General features: G+C 38.9%; 3 protein-coding genes across 3 annotated transcripts; 1 reads left to right on the forward strand and 2 right to left on the reverse strand.

Annotated features, from left to right (window-relative positions):
* Nucleotides 1-154: 154 nt before the first annotated feature.
* On the reverse strand, nt 155-1,824 carry LOC140772371 (protein RGF1 INDUCIBLE TRANSCRIPTION FACTOR 1-like). Its single transcript, XM_073114419.1, has 4 exons — nt 1,592-1,824; nt 1,249-1,494; nt 992-1,132; nt 155-775 (listed from the first exon to the last, which is right to left on the reverse strand). The coding sequence occupies exons 1-4, from the start codon at nt 1,598-1,600 to the stop codon at nt 452-454; spliced, it is 720 nt and encodes a 239-aa protein (XP_072970520.1). The 5' UTR covers nt 1,601-1,824; the 3' UTR covers nt 155-451.
* Nucleotides 1,825-4,279: 2,455 nt separating this feature from the next.
* LOC140771619 (AP-4 complex subunit epsilon) lies at nt 4,280-12,857 on the reverse strand. Its single transcript, XM_073113176.1, has 11 exons — nt 12,154-12,857; nt 11,149-11,334; nt 10,327-10,542; nt 10,111-10,221; nt 9,789-9,986; nt 9,549-9,680; nt 7,824-7,880; nt 7,591-7,707; nt 7,054-7,131; nt 6,216-6,359; nt 4,280-5,630 (listed from the first exon to the last, which is right to left on the reverse strand). The coding sequence occupies exons 1-11, from the start codon at nt 12,718-12,720 to the stop codon at nt 4,587-4,589; spliced, it is 2,850 nt and encodes a 949-aa protein (XP_072969277.1). The 5' UTR covers nt 12,721-12,857; the 3' UTR covers nt 4,280-4,586.
* A 62-nt stretch (nt 12,858-12,919) lies between these two features.
* Nucleotides 12,920-16,719, forward strand: LOC140771620 (pentatricopeptide repeat-containing protein At4g14050, mitochondrial). Its single transcript, XM_073113177.1, has 2 exons — nt 12,920-15,457; nt 16,317-16,719. The coding sequence occupies exon 1, from the start codon at nt 13,472-13,474 to the stop codon at nt 15,329-15,331; it is 1,860 nt and encodes a 619-aa protein (XP_072969278.1). The 5' UTR covers nt 12,920-13,471; the 3' UTR covers nt 15,332-15,457; nt 16,317-16,719.
* Nucleotides 16,720-17,318: the final 599 nt, after the last annotated feature.

A 17,318-nucleotide genomic window follows, 5' to 3' on the forward strand; every position in this document is an offset into this window, starting at 1 on the left:
CAACAAGAAGATTTTGATGAATGAGATCAGACTGACTTAAAATAAGGTCTCTTCTCTAAACTACACTAATTTACAGTATGATAAACAACTCTACTACATGCCATATACACAGTGAGTGAATTCAGGAATATCTGATAATAAATTTTAAATGCCATTTGAATGCTCAAAGGAGACAAAGTTCTTTGAATTTCATATACCAACTTGCTTAACAGCTCTCTTGATGCAGCAAAAAGCACAAGAAAGATCTAGATAGTCTAACTAATAATATCATGATCACCTCAGTGGCTGAGTAGTAGAATAGACTAGTTGTGAAATGTACATTAAAAGCTCGGAATTTGGAATCACATGACTCCGTTAGAAAGAAGAAGAAGAAGAAGAAAAAAGTAGTAGTGGAAGTACCAAGTAATTAGTCTACTAGGAGGCGAAAAATTAGTCGAAAAAGTATCAGATCTTAGCACAGGGGTGATCTATGTGGAATGCCTTTCCTTCTGCTCATGTTTGCAGACATATCCTCATCTGAGACTCTACTTGCAGACCTTGCGCAAAGATACAGCTCGCTACGCTTCTTCCTGACGAACTCGGTGCGTGGCATGCTCAAATTCTCGGAATCAGATGAGCCCATGGGCTCATCACCTTGAATAATTGTGGAGTGAGTGGTCTCCATGGCTTCATCATCAACATCATGGGGGATGAAGAAGTCTGGACTAAGTTGCAGTCTCTTGCATGGCCTCAAGTATTTGTTCAAATCTTTTCTCTGCCTTAAAAGATAATCCACCTACAGATGGAAAAAAGAAACACAAACAAACAAAGAATTCAGAAAGATTCAGAAGATAAACTTAATTAGATGTATAAAGTTGCACATAAGTGCACCATTAATACATTGAATTCTATGAATAAGTTCTGATTCAACTTTACTAAATTCACTCCTAAGAATCTCTTTAATAGTACAAGACTAGTTATGTAACACTCAAAATTATTGCTAGGCTATTACCTTGCAACCAAGTGAGCAATGGATGTAGGGCTCCTGAAGGCTCCTGTCACAGGAGGTGCAGATGTTTCCTGACCCCTTGAACTGCCTATTCTGTGGCCTTTTCTTTAGAAACACCACCTTAGAGCTATTGATTATGTATGACTGCAACATATACATGAAATAAAGGAGAGATTAAGTGAACAGTTCATAGCAACTTCACTACAAGTGAGAATATATACATACTTATCTACTGAATTATTCATCCAATGCACACCAACCTGAACATTTGAGCAGTCAATGAGCTTCTCAAGGTCCTCTAATCTCACAACGTCATGGTAGACGTAGCGGCGGACCTGCAGAAGCCGATGAAACCGGTGCGACGGGGCGCAGTGTGGGCAAATACTAGTGCAGCAATCTAAACAACAGATGTTCTTCTCATTCTTCTTTGCATTCTCATGAGTAGAACAAGCTACGAAGAACTTCTGGGAGTTAAGTGCCTCCAACCAAGCTGGCTTCTGAATGGCCTGATGACATAGAAGAGACCCAAAAAAAAGTTAACAACCTTTTCAAGTGTGAGAAGGTCAGAAGAGAGAGAGAGAGAGAGGTGCATGCATTGCTCACCATGATCATACCAACATAAGATTAAGTGATCAGTGAGAGAGGAGCTGAGGTTAGAGAGTATATATGGAGGAACCCAGGAGAGGATGGGGTATATATTAACTTCATATATAGAGAGGTATACACTACACTTTGTCTACAAAGATTAGATTGAAGAGGGAGGGGAATAAAGAAAAAAAGAAGAAGATGAGGAAGAGGTGAGGAGAACGTGGGTGCTGTTTTTAGTGTTTCCCATTTCTTCCTAACTCCTCTTAACTTAGTCTAAACTTACCTTGGCTTGAGAGCTCCACCCTCATAAACAAATGCCATAGATGGGGCTTTGCCCGAGGAGCTTTGATTCCTTCTTTCTTGCCTTATGTTCTGGTCTTTGCTTCTGATAGTGGGAGTTAAGCAAATTAAGGTAAATTTTTATTCAAATCGCTCGATAATGAGTTATGACACAAATATCGTTTTAACTTTAGACGAAAAACTCACGGTTATAGAATTTATTCAAAAGTGGGAAGAATATACAATCGAGCTTATGACACTGTTTAACATATTAGATATGAGAGGCTTAATTCCAGTTGAGCTGGAAGTAAAGGAGAAGAAGTGATCTCCAAGTGGGAGACTATTATTGTCCTTGCAAGATGCAAGTTGCTAATTTTTATCCTGCAACTTGGAGAAGATGATTTAGAATAATGGATTTTGATTCTAAGAACCATTCTGTCGGTCTTGACCACTCTCCCACCTCGGTCAAACTCTTCCCTTCTTTCCCTCCCTAACAACGATTAGCCATTCTCCATTTAGTGTCTTCGGGGTTAAGGATCTCCTACATACCAAGATACAGGAAGGAGCACATATATATATTTTTTTATCTGAATCAAGTAAAATATTGCCATTTGTCCAGTTGTTGGTAATTTTCTTACGTCTTCTTCTGTAGGCGATCCGGGTTTGCACGAAAGATCGCCCACAGAATCCGACTCCTTTCCTTTCCTTTTCTTTTTTTTTTTTTCCTTTAAAAAAAAAAATTTAACGGCCGCAACTTTCTCAATCGCCATCCCATGTGCGGAGTCGCACGTGTGCACGCATCTCCCTCGTGTAAAATAAAGCCGAGGCATGCATACGTGGCGAGATCCCCAAAGCAGCTGCACGAGGGCACTGGGTGATGGTCACGTGACGGGTACTGATCTCCTCACGTGCAGGGCATCGAAGGTCCGGTCACCTCCCCCCTCCCCTGGGTTTCCGCACGCCGATCCGCTGTGCATCCCCAAACACGCACTGTCGTGTCTGCTCAGTGCCATTCTGGGGCCCACTTAGTAGTCAGCTGCGCGGCGCGACACGTAGCAGAACGCTATTGCAAGGTGGATTTTCTTAAACTTTATTATTATTATTATTATTCAACCCATACATATTACTTAAAATATCATAAAACACTTCTTCATTAATTTTTTTTAGAATAATTTTGTTTAAATCTTCCAAATTATCAAAAAATTATTTATATATTTCTTAGCTTTTTTTTATTACCCATAATATATATCCCTGAACTTTGAGAAATATTTAGAATACTCTTTAAATCAAATACCAAAAGATTTTGGTTTGAAATTGTACATGATACAAAAAAAAAAGTTACTTCGAGAGGTTCAAGTGAAATTATTTATAATTATTTTAATCGAGAGTTATTGAATAGACCGGTTAAAGTAATTATAGATATGAAATAATTTCTAATACTTTTTAAAAAGTTTTTAGGCTAAATTAAAACTAAATGGAAAACTGTAATTTAAAATTAATTTAAAAGTAATAAAATGGTGTTTATTTTGTGAGCTACTAAGTAAAATTAACTCAAGGTAGGTTTAGACATTAAAAAGCAAATGTACGAGTTGAATATTAAATGTTTTTTAAGATAAGATATGAATGATAATAATAAAAAAACAAAAGTTATGGTGTATATATATATATATATATATATATATATATATATATATATTAACATACAAATACCTTTAAAACTTCACTCGCACAAACAAGTGTGAAAGAAGATATAATAGAGCTTATTGAGATTTGGAACCTAACGGGGTTGTAAACAAAAGGAGTGCAGAAAGAAAAGAGTAGGCAAAAAGTACAAGACTGCGAGAAGACATTTAGCAGTGCGTGCGGGGTTAAGCTCAATAAAAAGGCTCACCGTCCAACCATTGCTGTCTCTACCTCTGATTTAATAATAAATATGACTCTACTTGCTTTATTAATCTCGTCTGTCTCTTAACTCTTTGTGGGGGTGGGTTACATTGTTTCCATGAATGCCGTAAATAGAATCTATGATCAGCTTTCACATGACCCTTCCTCCCCTTTTTCTAATTATTCTAAGCAGCCCCATGTGGATGGTCTTAATCGTTCGAGCAAGCAAACAATGACTCAAAACTCTGGTTGTAAGTTTTTATATTCTATCACTCTGGGTTCGGTGGAATTTGAACATCTAGCAACTACTTTAAGCTGTTTGAAAAATATATTTATTTTATTTTATTTTATTTTAACCTTTTCAATTATGCTGTGATTAATTTATTGGAATAAGATTTTGTCTAAAGATTTTTGTAAGTAATACACTGAAACGAATTCATGATTTAATTGAGAATATATATATTCGTCGCTGCGTATTAGTCATTTTAATTAGTGACTTATGAATGATGAGAGGAAAAAGAACATCACGTACACCTATAATTGAATTGTGACGACAGAAAAAAAAGTCTGTAATTACTTTCGTCAACAACCTCATGTACATCTTCACTTAAAATAACACATTATTGTTCAGTCCGAGAAAAAATTACAGGACTCCATTCTCACACTGATAACATTTCCTACAAATCTCTACATTGCAGCCTTCTACTTGGCGTTGAGAGGTTCCAGCCGAATCAATCAGAGCTCACGATGTTGAAATCCAGTATAATCATGAGGTATGCCATTCGATCCTACCCGAATTTCATGCAGCAAATTTCATGTATCTCATGCAAGAATCAATCCCTACCCTCTAGCCGAGCAAGTCCCTAAATAGATTGGGATTATTCCCTGTTGGTGTCACACCCACCTGCCTTGCAGTTGCATCTTTCTGTAAGGAGTCTTGTGGATTTGGGCCTTTTCTCGTTGCAGCCATGTTTGTTGCTTCGTGTGAGTTCCTATTAACTGGATCACCAGAACTGCTGACCACAGTTGGTGCATCTGTGAACATTGTGAGGAGATCAGGTGCTTTGGAGGGGGTGGTTGCTGTAAGGTTAACAAGGGGAGAAGAGGCTGATGTGGACCCGAGAAGCCCTTCCAACTGCTTAAAAGGATCGACAGAAGTGCTCGATGCAATTGGTTCACCCAAATCAAGCAGATCAGGTGGCGGGGGAGGAGTTGTCTTCTCTTTAGGATGTTCAGAAGAAGCAACGACTCTTGTAACAGCTGCTTTGTCAGCATTAGCTGGGCTTCCCTTTGGTGCTTTGGGTGCAACTTGTGCCTTCTTCTCGGTTTTAGCAGTTGAAGCACCAAACAGTGAAGCAGCTAACCTCTGCTTTTCAGCTGAAACTTCATCCTGCTGTCTCCGGGAATCATATAAGGTTTCTCTTGTTTGTGAACTCACTGATCCCCCATCAAGATGTGTGAGACCATTTGATGCCTTATGGGTGGTAGAAGTTGAACTAGAAGGTGCAGGCGATGAATATGTTGGTCTGCCCCACTTCTTCTGAACACCTTCAAGTCGAAGTTTGGCCCCAAGATCGGCAGATAATGAATCAGCTGCAGAAGGCATCTTAGGCGGTTGGTGGACTTCTTTGAGGTAGGTCTGCTCAGGCACCAGAACCAAGTCAGTGGTTGGAAGTGGAACTGAGGCTTGAGAGGTCGAAGGAAGTGAGGGCTTAGGAAGCTCGTATGCCTCAAATCTAAGAGCATGAGTGGAAGCCTCATGTTGGTATTGGCTTTTGAAATTGCCAGTGTTGACTATTCCTGATCGTTCACTCTCAGGAATATAAGGTCTTGCACCTTTTTCTATGGATTGTTGCACAAAACTGCTCAAAAATGAGAGGCTTCTATCCACCTGAGGCAGATTAAGATAAAAATCAGTAGACAATTACAAACACACACAAGTACTGAAGAAGATGCAGAAGAAAAGACCTTAGCATGCAAATACCAAGAAATTGGATGGGGTTCCATGAATTAATGCAGATACAAATTCTGGAAACCTAATAGCTTAGATCCAGAACAAGATGCACAGAATAGAGACCATTTAAACATACCTGTGCATTCTCTTACGCATGAGACTTCAAGGTAAAATGAGATTCAAAACTTCAGCTATCTGACTAACTAAACAACTTAGCTAAGGAAGTCATGGGAAGTTTATAAGTGGAACAAAGAGAAAAGGGGAGGAAGCCATAAAACACTATTGAAATTCAACCTATAAAACATCTATTTATACAATAATACATGGTTATCATGCTATGATTTTAGTGGAGTTCCTACTTCTACAGAATTTTCTCTCATGATTGGATCTATTAGAGTAATATTAGGGAGGTAGTTTCTTTCCTCACCCAAAATAAAAGAAGGAGTAAAAAACAAGCCAGGAATGAAGTTAAGTACCAAATAAAGGACATATAGAAACAGACTTCTAAATTCTAACAATTACCTCAATATCTTCACAGCTTGCGTCTGATGGCATGCTACTTTCAATTGCTCGACGATCTAAACCCAACAATGCTTGAAGCTCATAAGCACGCTGCTGCAAGTCCGTCGAATGAGATGCTGACAATTCATCAATTAAGGATTGGCACTGGCAACAAGTACGAGTAGGTTAAAAAATATCTAAACAAGGTATAACATCAGTACAACTTAATCAATAGGAAAAAGAAAACTTTGTTAATATCATCTTTGTTGTGCAACTAATCCATACAAGAAGAAAATTCTAAAAGACAGAAAGGAGCACTTTTTGTTCTGTTTGTGCTCCTAAAAGAACAATTAAAATGTGACTCCTGTGTTTTACATTTCCAGGCTAAGATAACAAGATGCTTCTAAACAGATCTTAGCCATCAACCAATCTGTACACAAAAAGAGAGAAGGAGAATAAACAAATAGGGAGGATATTCAGGTTATTTTAGGGAAGGTATAAAAGGTCAATTACGCAAATTCAAGGGAAAGTATTGTACTAGATAGCCTAAAATCCTTCCGAGATTTGCTCCACCATACAGAGAGCATAAACAAGTACCGATAGATAATTTCTTTAACTAAGCAAAAACATACTTAACTGCAACCTTACAAAGCCTGCAGAGGCATATCCCGTGCAAATAAGGATAATAAGATAACCAATAATATCATCGGGGTAAACGGGATGCCGTTAATGAAATGACTAATCACAGGTAGGGTAGAGAACATGACTAGCCATAAATTTCATAGATAGAATGATTATCCATAAACGGAGAGGAAGTATTATCAGAAAAGAGAACATGAAAAATGGACTTCTGCATTACCTCGGGCAACATTTCCACCTTCTTTCCGTCAGAAATTTCGAATGCACATATCTTCATAATTGCTGTTACTGCATAAGCCTTCCAAGGGGGAAAATGAATTTATATTAATTAAATGATACCGAAGTTCCACAACAAAAGCTCACAGATTAGCAAAGAAGAAACGAGAAGTACTATAACACTTTAACAGCATGAACAATGCAGACTACTATCTACAGCTTTAAAAGAATCCCCAAATATAGTTAAAAGGTATATAAAAAATGTAGGTGTGTGTAAAGTTTATCGTAACATATCATATCAAGGGTTCTTCTGCATGCTGGCAATTAATTGATGTTATGGTATATTTATCTTATTTTTCCCTTGTTTCTTCACTGACATACCTCTTATATAGAAGATAAAAGGAGATTGAAAGACAGAAGAACAAAAAGAATCAAATTATAAGCTCCACACCTTAACTGAGACAGTTCTATTGAAAAGATAGAAGCATTTCTGAAGCATCTAGATGAGTTACAGCTCATGGAGGAAGTTGTTAATACACACCTTGACAGTGTCATCGCCTGGATGGGCCTCAGCCACGTCACATAACTTTCCAATTAGATAAGAAGCAGAATACTTCCTATCAGCTGTTCCATACTCCCCCAAAATCCAGCAAATGACCTGTTTTTTGCAGAGATACATTATCAAACAATATGAAAAAAGAGGAATAGATTGATAGCAGATTTGTATGGGTCAAGGCAGGAGATAAGAAGGAAAACATTAAAACAGAAATATACCTGCAGAAATACAGATGGAATCTTTGGTTCCCCAAGAATGCGAAGATATGAATCAACCTGTATTAGGAAAACAAAGAGTTGAAGCTTAGTTGCTTTTGGAAAAGAAACAGCTGGAGTGAACAAAATAACAACAGAAAATAAACAAATCAACAAAAGAGGATTGCCAGAAGAAAAAATCAAACAAATCTATCAAGGGTATCTCAACCGGGTAAGCTGCACACTTCCTAATTCAATCATTGTTTGAACCTACATCAACTATATGTTACTATATGCCTTAGACGAAGGGGCAAAGTCTTCCAGTTAAGATATAAAAGAGGCACCAGACAAGATTAGTATAAAATTCATATAACAAGAATTTGTACAACGGAATCTAAGAGAAAAAAAAACAGTATACTTGTTATTTTCCAAACTGGAACGAGATTTATCCATATTGTAGGAAGTGAGATGCCCACTAAACTTAGCGGATCCTGAAAGTAAATATTGCAAAATAAAAATCAATAGTTCTCCCCATGACGAAAACTTTAATTTATCTTTTTGTTGACTAATAAAAGATACCTTGTTCCTTATAATCAAGAAAAGAGCCAGTCCAGTGTCAGGTTCCATAGAGTTTGCCATAGCTCATTATCAATATTGTACTACCTAGTTCTTTATTGTTAGATGCCACTCACAGGATGATGTAATACTTATTAGTACATTGCTCCTATACACTTTTTACCATTAAAATCATCACATTCTTCACTTCTTTTCCCCCTCTTGAGATGGTTCTTTCTATGACACATGTAATAACTTTGCAATTCAGATTTATTATCCTAAGAATTCCACTTTAGGTTTAAACAAGAGTTAATATGAAAAGACCCTATGCAAGTTTCTGTTTTAAGCTTTAGGAATGCAAAAGAAATTGGATATAACAATGTACTTGCTACTAAAACTGATGTTATATTATTTGTGTGTCTCTACGTATAAATGTAGATGATTTTTCATGAAAAAGAAGATGGGTGCATAGGTTTGGGAAATTACCAAAGTATATTGTTTATAAGTAGAAGAGCATGCTCTGCATTTCTTTTGAATATATCAGGGTGGAGTTTAGATTTTCTCAGGTTTGTGAATTTTGAGTAAATTAGAATAGTGACTTTAGCAGAATTACATGTGTGAGAACAATTAAAATTAAAAAACATTCAAGTTGGCTATGTACTAAGTAAAACACTTCTTTGTCCAAAACTGACCAAAAAAAAACTGTGCAACTTCAACCAACTTCAGTCAGTTCCATACATGGTTAACTTTCAACTAGTTTGTCATCTTCAGTGACTTAGTTCCATCTCAGTATCAGGAAGCTTCAGCCAGCTTTGTACAGTTTCAAACGTGCAACTAAAGCTAGTTCTTGACAGTTTGCACTGCACTAATTAGTTTCCAAGGAAAATAAAACATGAACACAGTGAAAAATGCTGACATCATACTGAAAACTAAATTCCAAGTATGACGACAAATTGCTAGTTTTGAGAATTATGGTGCATAAGGTAACTGAAGACTTGTTACCTACACAATTCAATATCAGGTCTCAAATAAATAGAGATATAAATTAGGGTAAAGCTACACTAAGATATATATGCAACTAGCTCTTCTTTCTCATGTGTATATTGACAAGCATGTTAAAGCATTAAAAAAAATTTACTCAGAGAATGATGATAAGTTAATCATTCATATACTGAGAATAAATGCAGCACATACAGCTGATGATCTCAACTGACTATCAGCATCTTCATCATCTTCTCCAAATCCTTCGGCAATTAGTCGCATTAAATTATGCGCCACTCTAATATTTACAAGATCACCTGCATGCTTAAAGACCTTATTCATGGTCTGCAAAGTAAAATTGTTAGAGCTAATATAGATGGAGTTTCACAAATGGAAAATGCACAATGCATTTAAAGCACCAAGAACAATGATAGACAAAAGTCTTTGACCTACTTGGATGAACCACTGGTTGCTCGGTGCAAACTGTTCAGCAAGCTCAACACAGCGTGATGCTATTTCCGTCTTGTAATGATTGTCAGTGATGCTTATCATGTAATCAATCATACGATCAACTATTACTTCAACATTTGTAGACTTTGTCATTTTATAAAGTAATTCAAAGGTCTTGCGCTTTAAAGTATCATCAGGATCCTGCTCAGAAAATATATTGCAACTCAGAACTGGTTCATTAATCCTTCCATATGATCTTTAAACATAACCATGAACAACACTAAGACACATATATTTTCTGAAAATAAATCAAAGTTGTTCATACCTCTAGGCAATCAATAACAGCAAGCTGATGTTCTTCAGCAATATCTGGATTTATTTTTATGAGTCGACTAAGAGCATCAATGCCCATATATTTAAGGTTATGAGTTCCGCTCTGTCCAGATAAAGAAATGTAAATTTATTTTAAGTCCTAAAGAAGTAATACACAAATTACTGTAGCACAATACAATAACACCCAATATCTAAACTAGGGATAAACCTTTAGAAATTTTGACGTAGCATCAACAGCAGCATCAAGTATCTTGGGATTGGGATAGATGGATGAAACACAGCATATGCATTCATACAGTACAGCATTACCAATGTTGCTTGATGATTCACATTTCCGAAAAATGTCACCCAAGACAGTGTACATGTGTCCACTTGCTTGCTTATCACCACTACCGAGCAATGCAAGAACCTTTAGTAGTTTTATCTGCAAATAGAAGTTAAAGCATTAAAGCATAATATCAAGTAAAAACCTAGTGAAGAATTATTTCAAAACAGTGAGACAATTTTTTTCCATAACTGTGCAAAAATGAATAAATAAAAAAAGTTACAAAGAGAAGTAGTAAAAAAGCTAAGGGTGATAGTGAATTATGTCTTCAGATTGAGCTCGTAGTAATCCCAATTTACCAATCCATTTGGCAAGTTGTTTTCCACCATTAAAGGAGATGACAATTGGTAAAATCAAAGCAGACAATATTATTGGCCACTCGCTAATGTACAAGATCCCATCACTCAATTTAGCAATAATCTGCATGCAGCTGAACTCTTAGATCTGTGTCTTAAGCATTAGTACGGCAATCTAAACTCTCTAAAAGGTCTATACAGCTTCCTTACTTCTCTTTGTTACAAAGTTCTTCACTTCTATGTGTAATTAGTTCCAGAGGTAAGATTTTTTTTTTCCTTTCTTTCAAACCAACACTTTTCTGTTCCTTTTTCCTCTCAGGAACTTCACCTATTGTTTGGCAATTAAATTAGCCTGCATCAGATAATTATTAGTTGGATGAGAAGGACAAATATATATGCATTTCTGTACCTGAATGAATGGTGCTGGCATTTGATGGTAGTCATATGGCTTCGGGAGCCTTCTTTCCGCAACTTGTTTAAGAATACTGACAAAACTAATGACCAAATCCTTGTACGAGTTTGTATCTGCTGAAATAAGATCAAAAAGAGGACAAAGTGATGCGCCCATTACTCCAGGATCACTGTCACATAATCTCTGCAGCAAACACAATACAAGAAGTAAATGTCATCATCTCATTATAATGCACCACGGTATTCAAGGTAAGCAGACAAGAAGCCATTATATATCAATACTTTTGAGGCGTAATGATATAGCTAAGGTTATGCACCCTACTACAGCATGCTACTGATGAAGTCATGGATCCATGAAGATAGGATAGTAAACAAGCTACCATCTCTTTTCTAACACTTTAAGAGTAGTTTAGTCATGCCAGACATTTTTTTGACTACCATATTAAATCTCAGAGTATATAGGAACAGGACAGTTCATTGTAACTTTCAGTAACCCAATTGGGACTCTTACTATATCCCCACTCAGCCCCTTCGTCTTGAACCCCTTTCCTTAATATATACGCTCTAATTATTTCTTCTCCTTGTCTCGTATCTTCCCTGCTGCCTTTCCTCTACCCCTAGTTCCGTTCTTTTCAGATGCTACCACTGCTGCACTCTTCCCACTGCTAGTGCTCTCCTACTTTACCTCTCTATCTCTTCCACTCCTCTTTCTTCTATTTTCTCAGATCATTCTAGAGCTCAATCCGGACGCTGCTACCCTGCTTGTAAGCGTGGAAGAATTCCTGCAGAAATTAAAAGAGTTGCCTTTTTTACACTTCGTACAAACCTACGGGTGAGATCTAAACCTAAAATCATCTCTTTGAAGCCTCTTTCCCATCGTTTCTTCGCTATCCCAGGTTACAGCACTTTATATCGGATTCAAATCTTCAAAATTCTTGATTTGCACCAGACATAAGACTCACGAAGCGAGCACAATTATTAACCGAATTCAAGGAAAAATTACCTTCTTGAAATTGGAGACGAGGTGCGCGACTGACGAGGGAGCGCGCTGATAGAACCGATGGAGCGCCATCACCGCCTTCTTGCGCACAGACTCCTTGGGGTGATTAAGCAGCTCAACAACCTGCGGCAGAACCGCCGGTATCGTCTCCTCGTTGATCAACTTGCACACCGCAGTCAGAGCGGCGCAGACCACCAAGTAATTATCCGATCTCAAATCCTTCTGGATCGTGTTCACGATGAGTATAATGAGGTCGTGGTCCTCGTGGAGGAAGAGCGTGACAGCGAGGTACCCCGTGCGCTTGAGGAGGAGGGAGTCATCATGGGTCATCTTGACGGCATGGATGTACCCGAAGGAGGCGTCGTGGCCGAGCATCTCGACGTAGACGAGGCGGATCAAAAACTCTTTCATCTTGCGCCGGGGGACGTCGGGTTCGGCTATGCGGCGCTTCAGTGTTTCGATCTCACGGAGGACGATGCGGTCCTCCTCGGCCTTGGAGCGGGCCTCGCCGATGGACTTGACGAGGTCAAGGAACTCCTTCGATTGGGACCACCCGCCCTGGGCGCCCATGGCGAGCTCCCGCCCGATCGTCTTGAGCTGCTCCAGCTTGATCGAATCAATGGAGCAAACCCTAGAGGAGGAGATCGAAGGTACGAACCCAAGAAAGAAGACGAGATCTAGATCGAGATCAAGGTCGACAGGGGGGAGAGAGAGAGAGAGGAGCAGAGGAGAGATTAGACGGAGAAGAATTTTGGGTTTATTTATGGGTAGAGTTTAAGATAGAGCGAGGAGGGGGAGGAGTGGAACGGGAAATGGTTTTTATTTTGTTTTGGAAGCAATAAAGTGTAAGTAAAACGTGGACGCGTGGGGATTGCCTATGCTCAAGGACTGCAATGGGAATTGCAATGGTGCAAATTTCCCCTTTTAATCCTACCCTTCTATAGTTATATTATTTTTATCATTTTATCTTCTATATTTTTGCTTAATTTGCAAGGTTAGTGATTAAAATATAAAATTATAAACAAAACGTACTGTTTTGTATACAATCGGCATTTATAATTTGCAGCTATGTTTACACCATTTTGATATTTGATTTAATTGGCTAGATGAGCAATTTTTATCTCTAATCCTTTGCCTAATCCAATTGTTAACGAAGTTAAAATTTCATATTAGAGCAACGTTAAAGAGCAAAGAAATGTTTTCGCTTTCCAGAAATGAAATCAAAGAATAAATAGATGAAATGATTTCGTAAGATCACAGTTTAAGTCTTAATATTAGACATAATAAATACTTTATGGGCTTGTGCGGTGATGAGTAATGCATGACACACCTCACCGCCACCATCCCCACTTCGCCTCTCCACCTGGCCGCCGTCCTCCGCTCCGCTGCCGTCCGCCGCTCCTCCGACACAATATGTCGCGTCCATGCTCATCTCGTCAAGTCCGGGCTTCACCACTTCCCTCCCTTCCCCTCTTCCCTCCTCGCAGCCTACGGCAAGTGCCTTCTTCTTCGAGATGCCCAATTACTGTTCGACGAAATGCCCCAGAGGGACCCCGTCCTCTACTCCTCCCTCCTTTCCTCCTTCTCCCACTCTTATCATCCCTCCTTTGCTATTTCCCTATTCCGCCGCATGCTCTCCGTCGATGCCATCCCTCCCGACCACTTCGTCATCGCCACCCTCGTCAAAACCTGCGGCCAGTTATGCTCCCTTCGCCTTGGAAAGCAAGTTCATGCCCACTTCATTTCATCTCCTTTCTCCGAGGACGAAGTCGTGAAATCTTCTCTTGTTGATATGTACTCAAAATGTGGTGCACCAGAAGATGCCAGGAGTGTGTTCGATACAATTGTTGGCAAGAACCATGTTGTTTGGACCGCCATGGTTTCTGGGTACGCATCGAATGGCCGAAATGATGAAGCTTTGAAGCTTTTCCAGCGAATGCCAAAGCGCGATCTGTTCACCTGGACCGCACTGATTTCTGGATTTGTTCAGAAAGGTGAGAGCTTTGACGGTGTGAGGCTGTTTCTGGAGATGAGGAGGGAGGGAGTTGATATTGATGATGCTTTTGTACTTTCGAGTGTTCTTGGTGGTGCTTCGCATTTGGCTGCGCTTGCGTTGGGCAAGCAGCTACATGGCATTGTAGTGGGTCTCGGGTATGAGTCCAGCATGATCGTTGGGAATGCACTGATGGATATGTATGCTAAATGTAGTGATATTTGTTCAGCGAGAGCTGTGTTCAAGGGGATACCAGTTCGGGATGTCGTTTCATGGACAACCATGGTGGTCGGGGAGGCACAGCACGGTCGAGCAGAGGAAGCATTGGCTCTTTATGAAAAGATGCTTCTTGCAAGAGTGAAGCCCAATGAGGTGACATTTGTCGGATTGATCTATGCTTGCAGCCATGCTGGTCTGATTCGAGAAGGCCGTAAGATCTTTGATTCTATGATACAAGATCATGGCATAATGCCTTTGCTGCAACACTATACTTGCTTTTTGGATCTTCTTAGCCGATCAGGGTGTCTATCTGAGGCTGAAGATATCATCATGACAATGCCATATGCACCAGATGAAGCTACTTGGGGAGCTTTATTGAGTGCTTGTAAGAAACATGGTGATACCCATATGAGCATCAGAATTGCCAATCAACTGTTGAACTTGAAACCTAGAGATCCTTCAACCTATATCTTGTTGTCCAATGTATATGCTATTACTGGCAAATGGGATTGTGTGGCTAAGGTGCGGAAGTTGATGACTGATATGAATATAAGGAAAGAGCCAGGATACAGCTGGGTTGAACTGGGGAGAGAGAGCCGCTTTTTCAGAGCTGGGGAAGTTCCTCATGATATGAGAGAGGAGATCATAAGTTTGCTTGAGGAGTTGATCATGGAGATGAAGAAGAGGGGTTATGTTTCTGATACTAGTGTTGTCATGCATGACCTGGAAGAGCATGAGAAAGAGCAGCATCTGTTTTTGCACAGTGAGAGGCTAGCTGTTGCCTTTGGGATACTCAGGTCAGTTTCAGGCACTGTTATCCGAGTTGTGAAAAATCTCCGGGTTTGCGGGGACTGCCACACGGTACTGAAGTTCATTAGTGACATTGCGGCAAGGCAGATAATAGTAAGAGATGCCAATAGGTTTCACCATTTTGAGAGTGGGAAATGCTCATGTGGTGATTTTTGGTAAGAGCACAGGGCACATGGTGATACAAGTTCATAATGATGAATTATTATCAGTTTGATCAGATGATCGTATTGGTCCATCAAAGCCAGTGCTCCTCTACACCTTATACCAACAAATTTCTACTCCAAGGTATGACCTGAAATATGTAGCTTATGGGTTTTTTTTGGCACATACACTTAAAATGTTAAGCCATCAGAATTCCCAAACTATAAGCTTCAGATGCCAATGCAAATGACATCAAAAGAACTATTCAAATGTTGTTATTGATCTTAAAACTTCATATATGTTGACTGTTGAGATCGTTTTCATGATCTAATTTCACCATCCCTACCCAAACCATGAGAGTATAATCATGCCAGAGTCAAATTGGGTGGGATTGGAATCCAATGTGTAACTATGTGAATATATATATATATATATATGCAAATGTCCAATATATATAACAGAGCTCCATTTCATATTCACTTGTACTCGGAGATGATGCCAGATAATCAAGATCCTATTACAGCCATAGCAATGAAAGAGAATTACTACTCTGTTGCAAGCAAGTAAGATTGAGTCTTGCTTAATACAGATTAGAACCATTTACAATAGAATGATATAATGATATAAATCTAATTTATTACAATCTACGTGTGGATAGGCAAAGAATAGAAGCATTCAGATTAGCTAAAGGTCAGTTTACTGATTGCAACCTTTGTTGAGTCGACCAAGGAACCTCATTAACTTAATGCCTAACAGAATCCTCTAGGTCTCTTTCATCCAAGGGAAAACATAACCATTCACAGAGAAAATCTCCTCATGTCCCCACACAACATCCAAGTTGATGAAGCTGTTATTTAAGGGTGTGAGCTCATTAGCATGCCTAGCATTCCTTGTGTTCTTCAAAGGAGCTGCTCTTATTATCGCAATTTCACTCCCGTTTTTAAAAATTCTTGGCTTAGACATGAATAGCCTGCTGAATGACACCAAGGGTATTGCTGTGCAGGGGACTAACTATCTTGCTCCCTTCTCGTAAAAGATCGGGGCTTTTTCAATGTCCAGTAGCTGTTCAGATCTTTTTGGTGGCATGGGCTCGTGCTCCTTACAGATTATCGACTCTGCAGCTAAGGAGCTTATAGAGAGGATGAAGATGATGCTCAATGGCATCTCCAGTAGTTCTCCTGATACTCTTTGAGGCGTGGAGGAGATTCGTGAAATGGTGGTCTCAGATATCATGATCAACTACAAGGAGGCTGTGGATACATCGAGGCACAAGCGTGATTTTTGTATAAATACATTCATGCGCATCATTGTTTGTATGCTTGTATCATGATTTTGGGAGTACATGTTATTGAGAAGATCCCTTATGTTGTAAACATTCTCTCTTTTTTCCATGAGAACTGATGCTTCGAATATATTAGTACCTCTCTCTTGGAAATTATTAGACTAGATGATTGCTACCTTTCATCTAAAACAAAGCAGGGGCCCTTACAATCATACTAAAGCAATGATTTGCATTATTCAATCAACTTATCTATGCTTAATTAATAAAAAAGCAGAAATCAAGTAATTGAATCACCTAAATAGTTTCGTAACCTGCAGGATCCTGATGAATGTTCAAAGGGGAAAAAAAAATGGTATGATGAAAGGGATCTAAGAAGTGCCACAGACTTACCTTAATTCTGATTAGAAGACATATATAACTGTTTAATTTAGAACCTTTTAAATTCAAAATTAACTCTGATCCGTAATCGAAAAGTACAATTTTTCGTGAATGATGTCCCAGTGCACACCAAGTTTAGCCTAGAAGTCTCTTGTGGTAAACAAAGAAGAGATGAGAAAACTTGCAGCTATGCATTCTTCTGCTTTATGACTTGTTTGTAGCTTACTTAGCAAATAAGCCATCTCCTCTCCACTACCACATACTTTGAGAGAGGGGAAAAAATATATATATAGAAACAGTGGATGGCCCCCTTCCAAAGCAATCTTTATTCCTTGGTATCCAATG

This window comes from Typha angustifolia, chromosome 12 (assembly GCF_048772165.1).
Source record: "Typha angustifolia cultivar Huaian chromosome 12, ASM4877216v1, whole genome shotgun sequence".
Taxonomy (NCBI): domain Eukaryota; kingdom Viridiplantae; phylum Streptophyta; class Magnoliopsida; order Poales; family Typhaceae; genus Typha; species Typha angustifolia.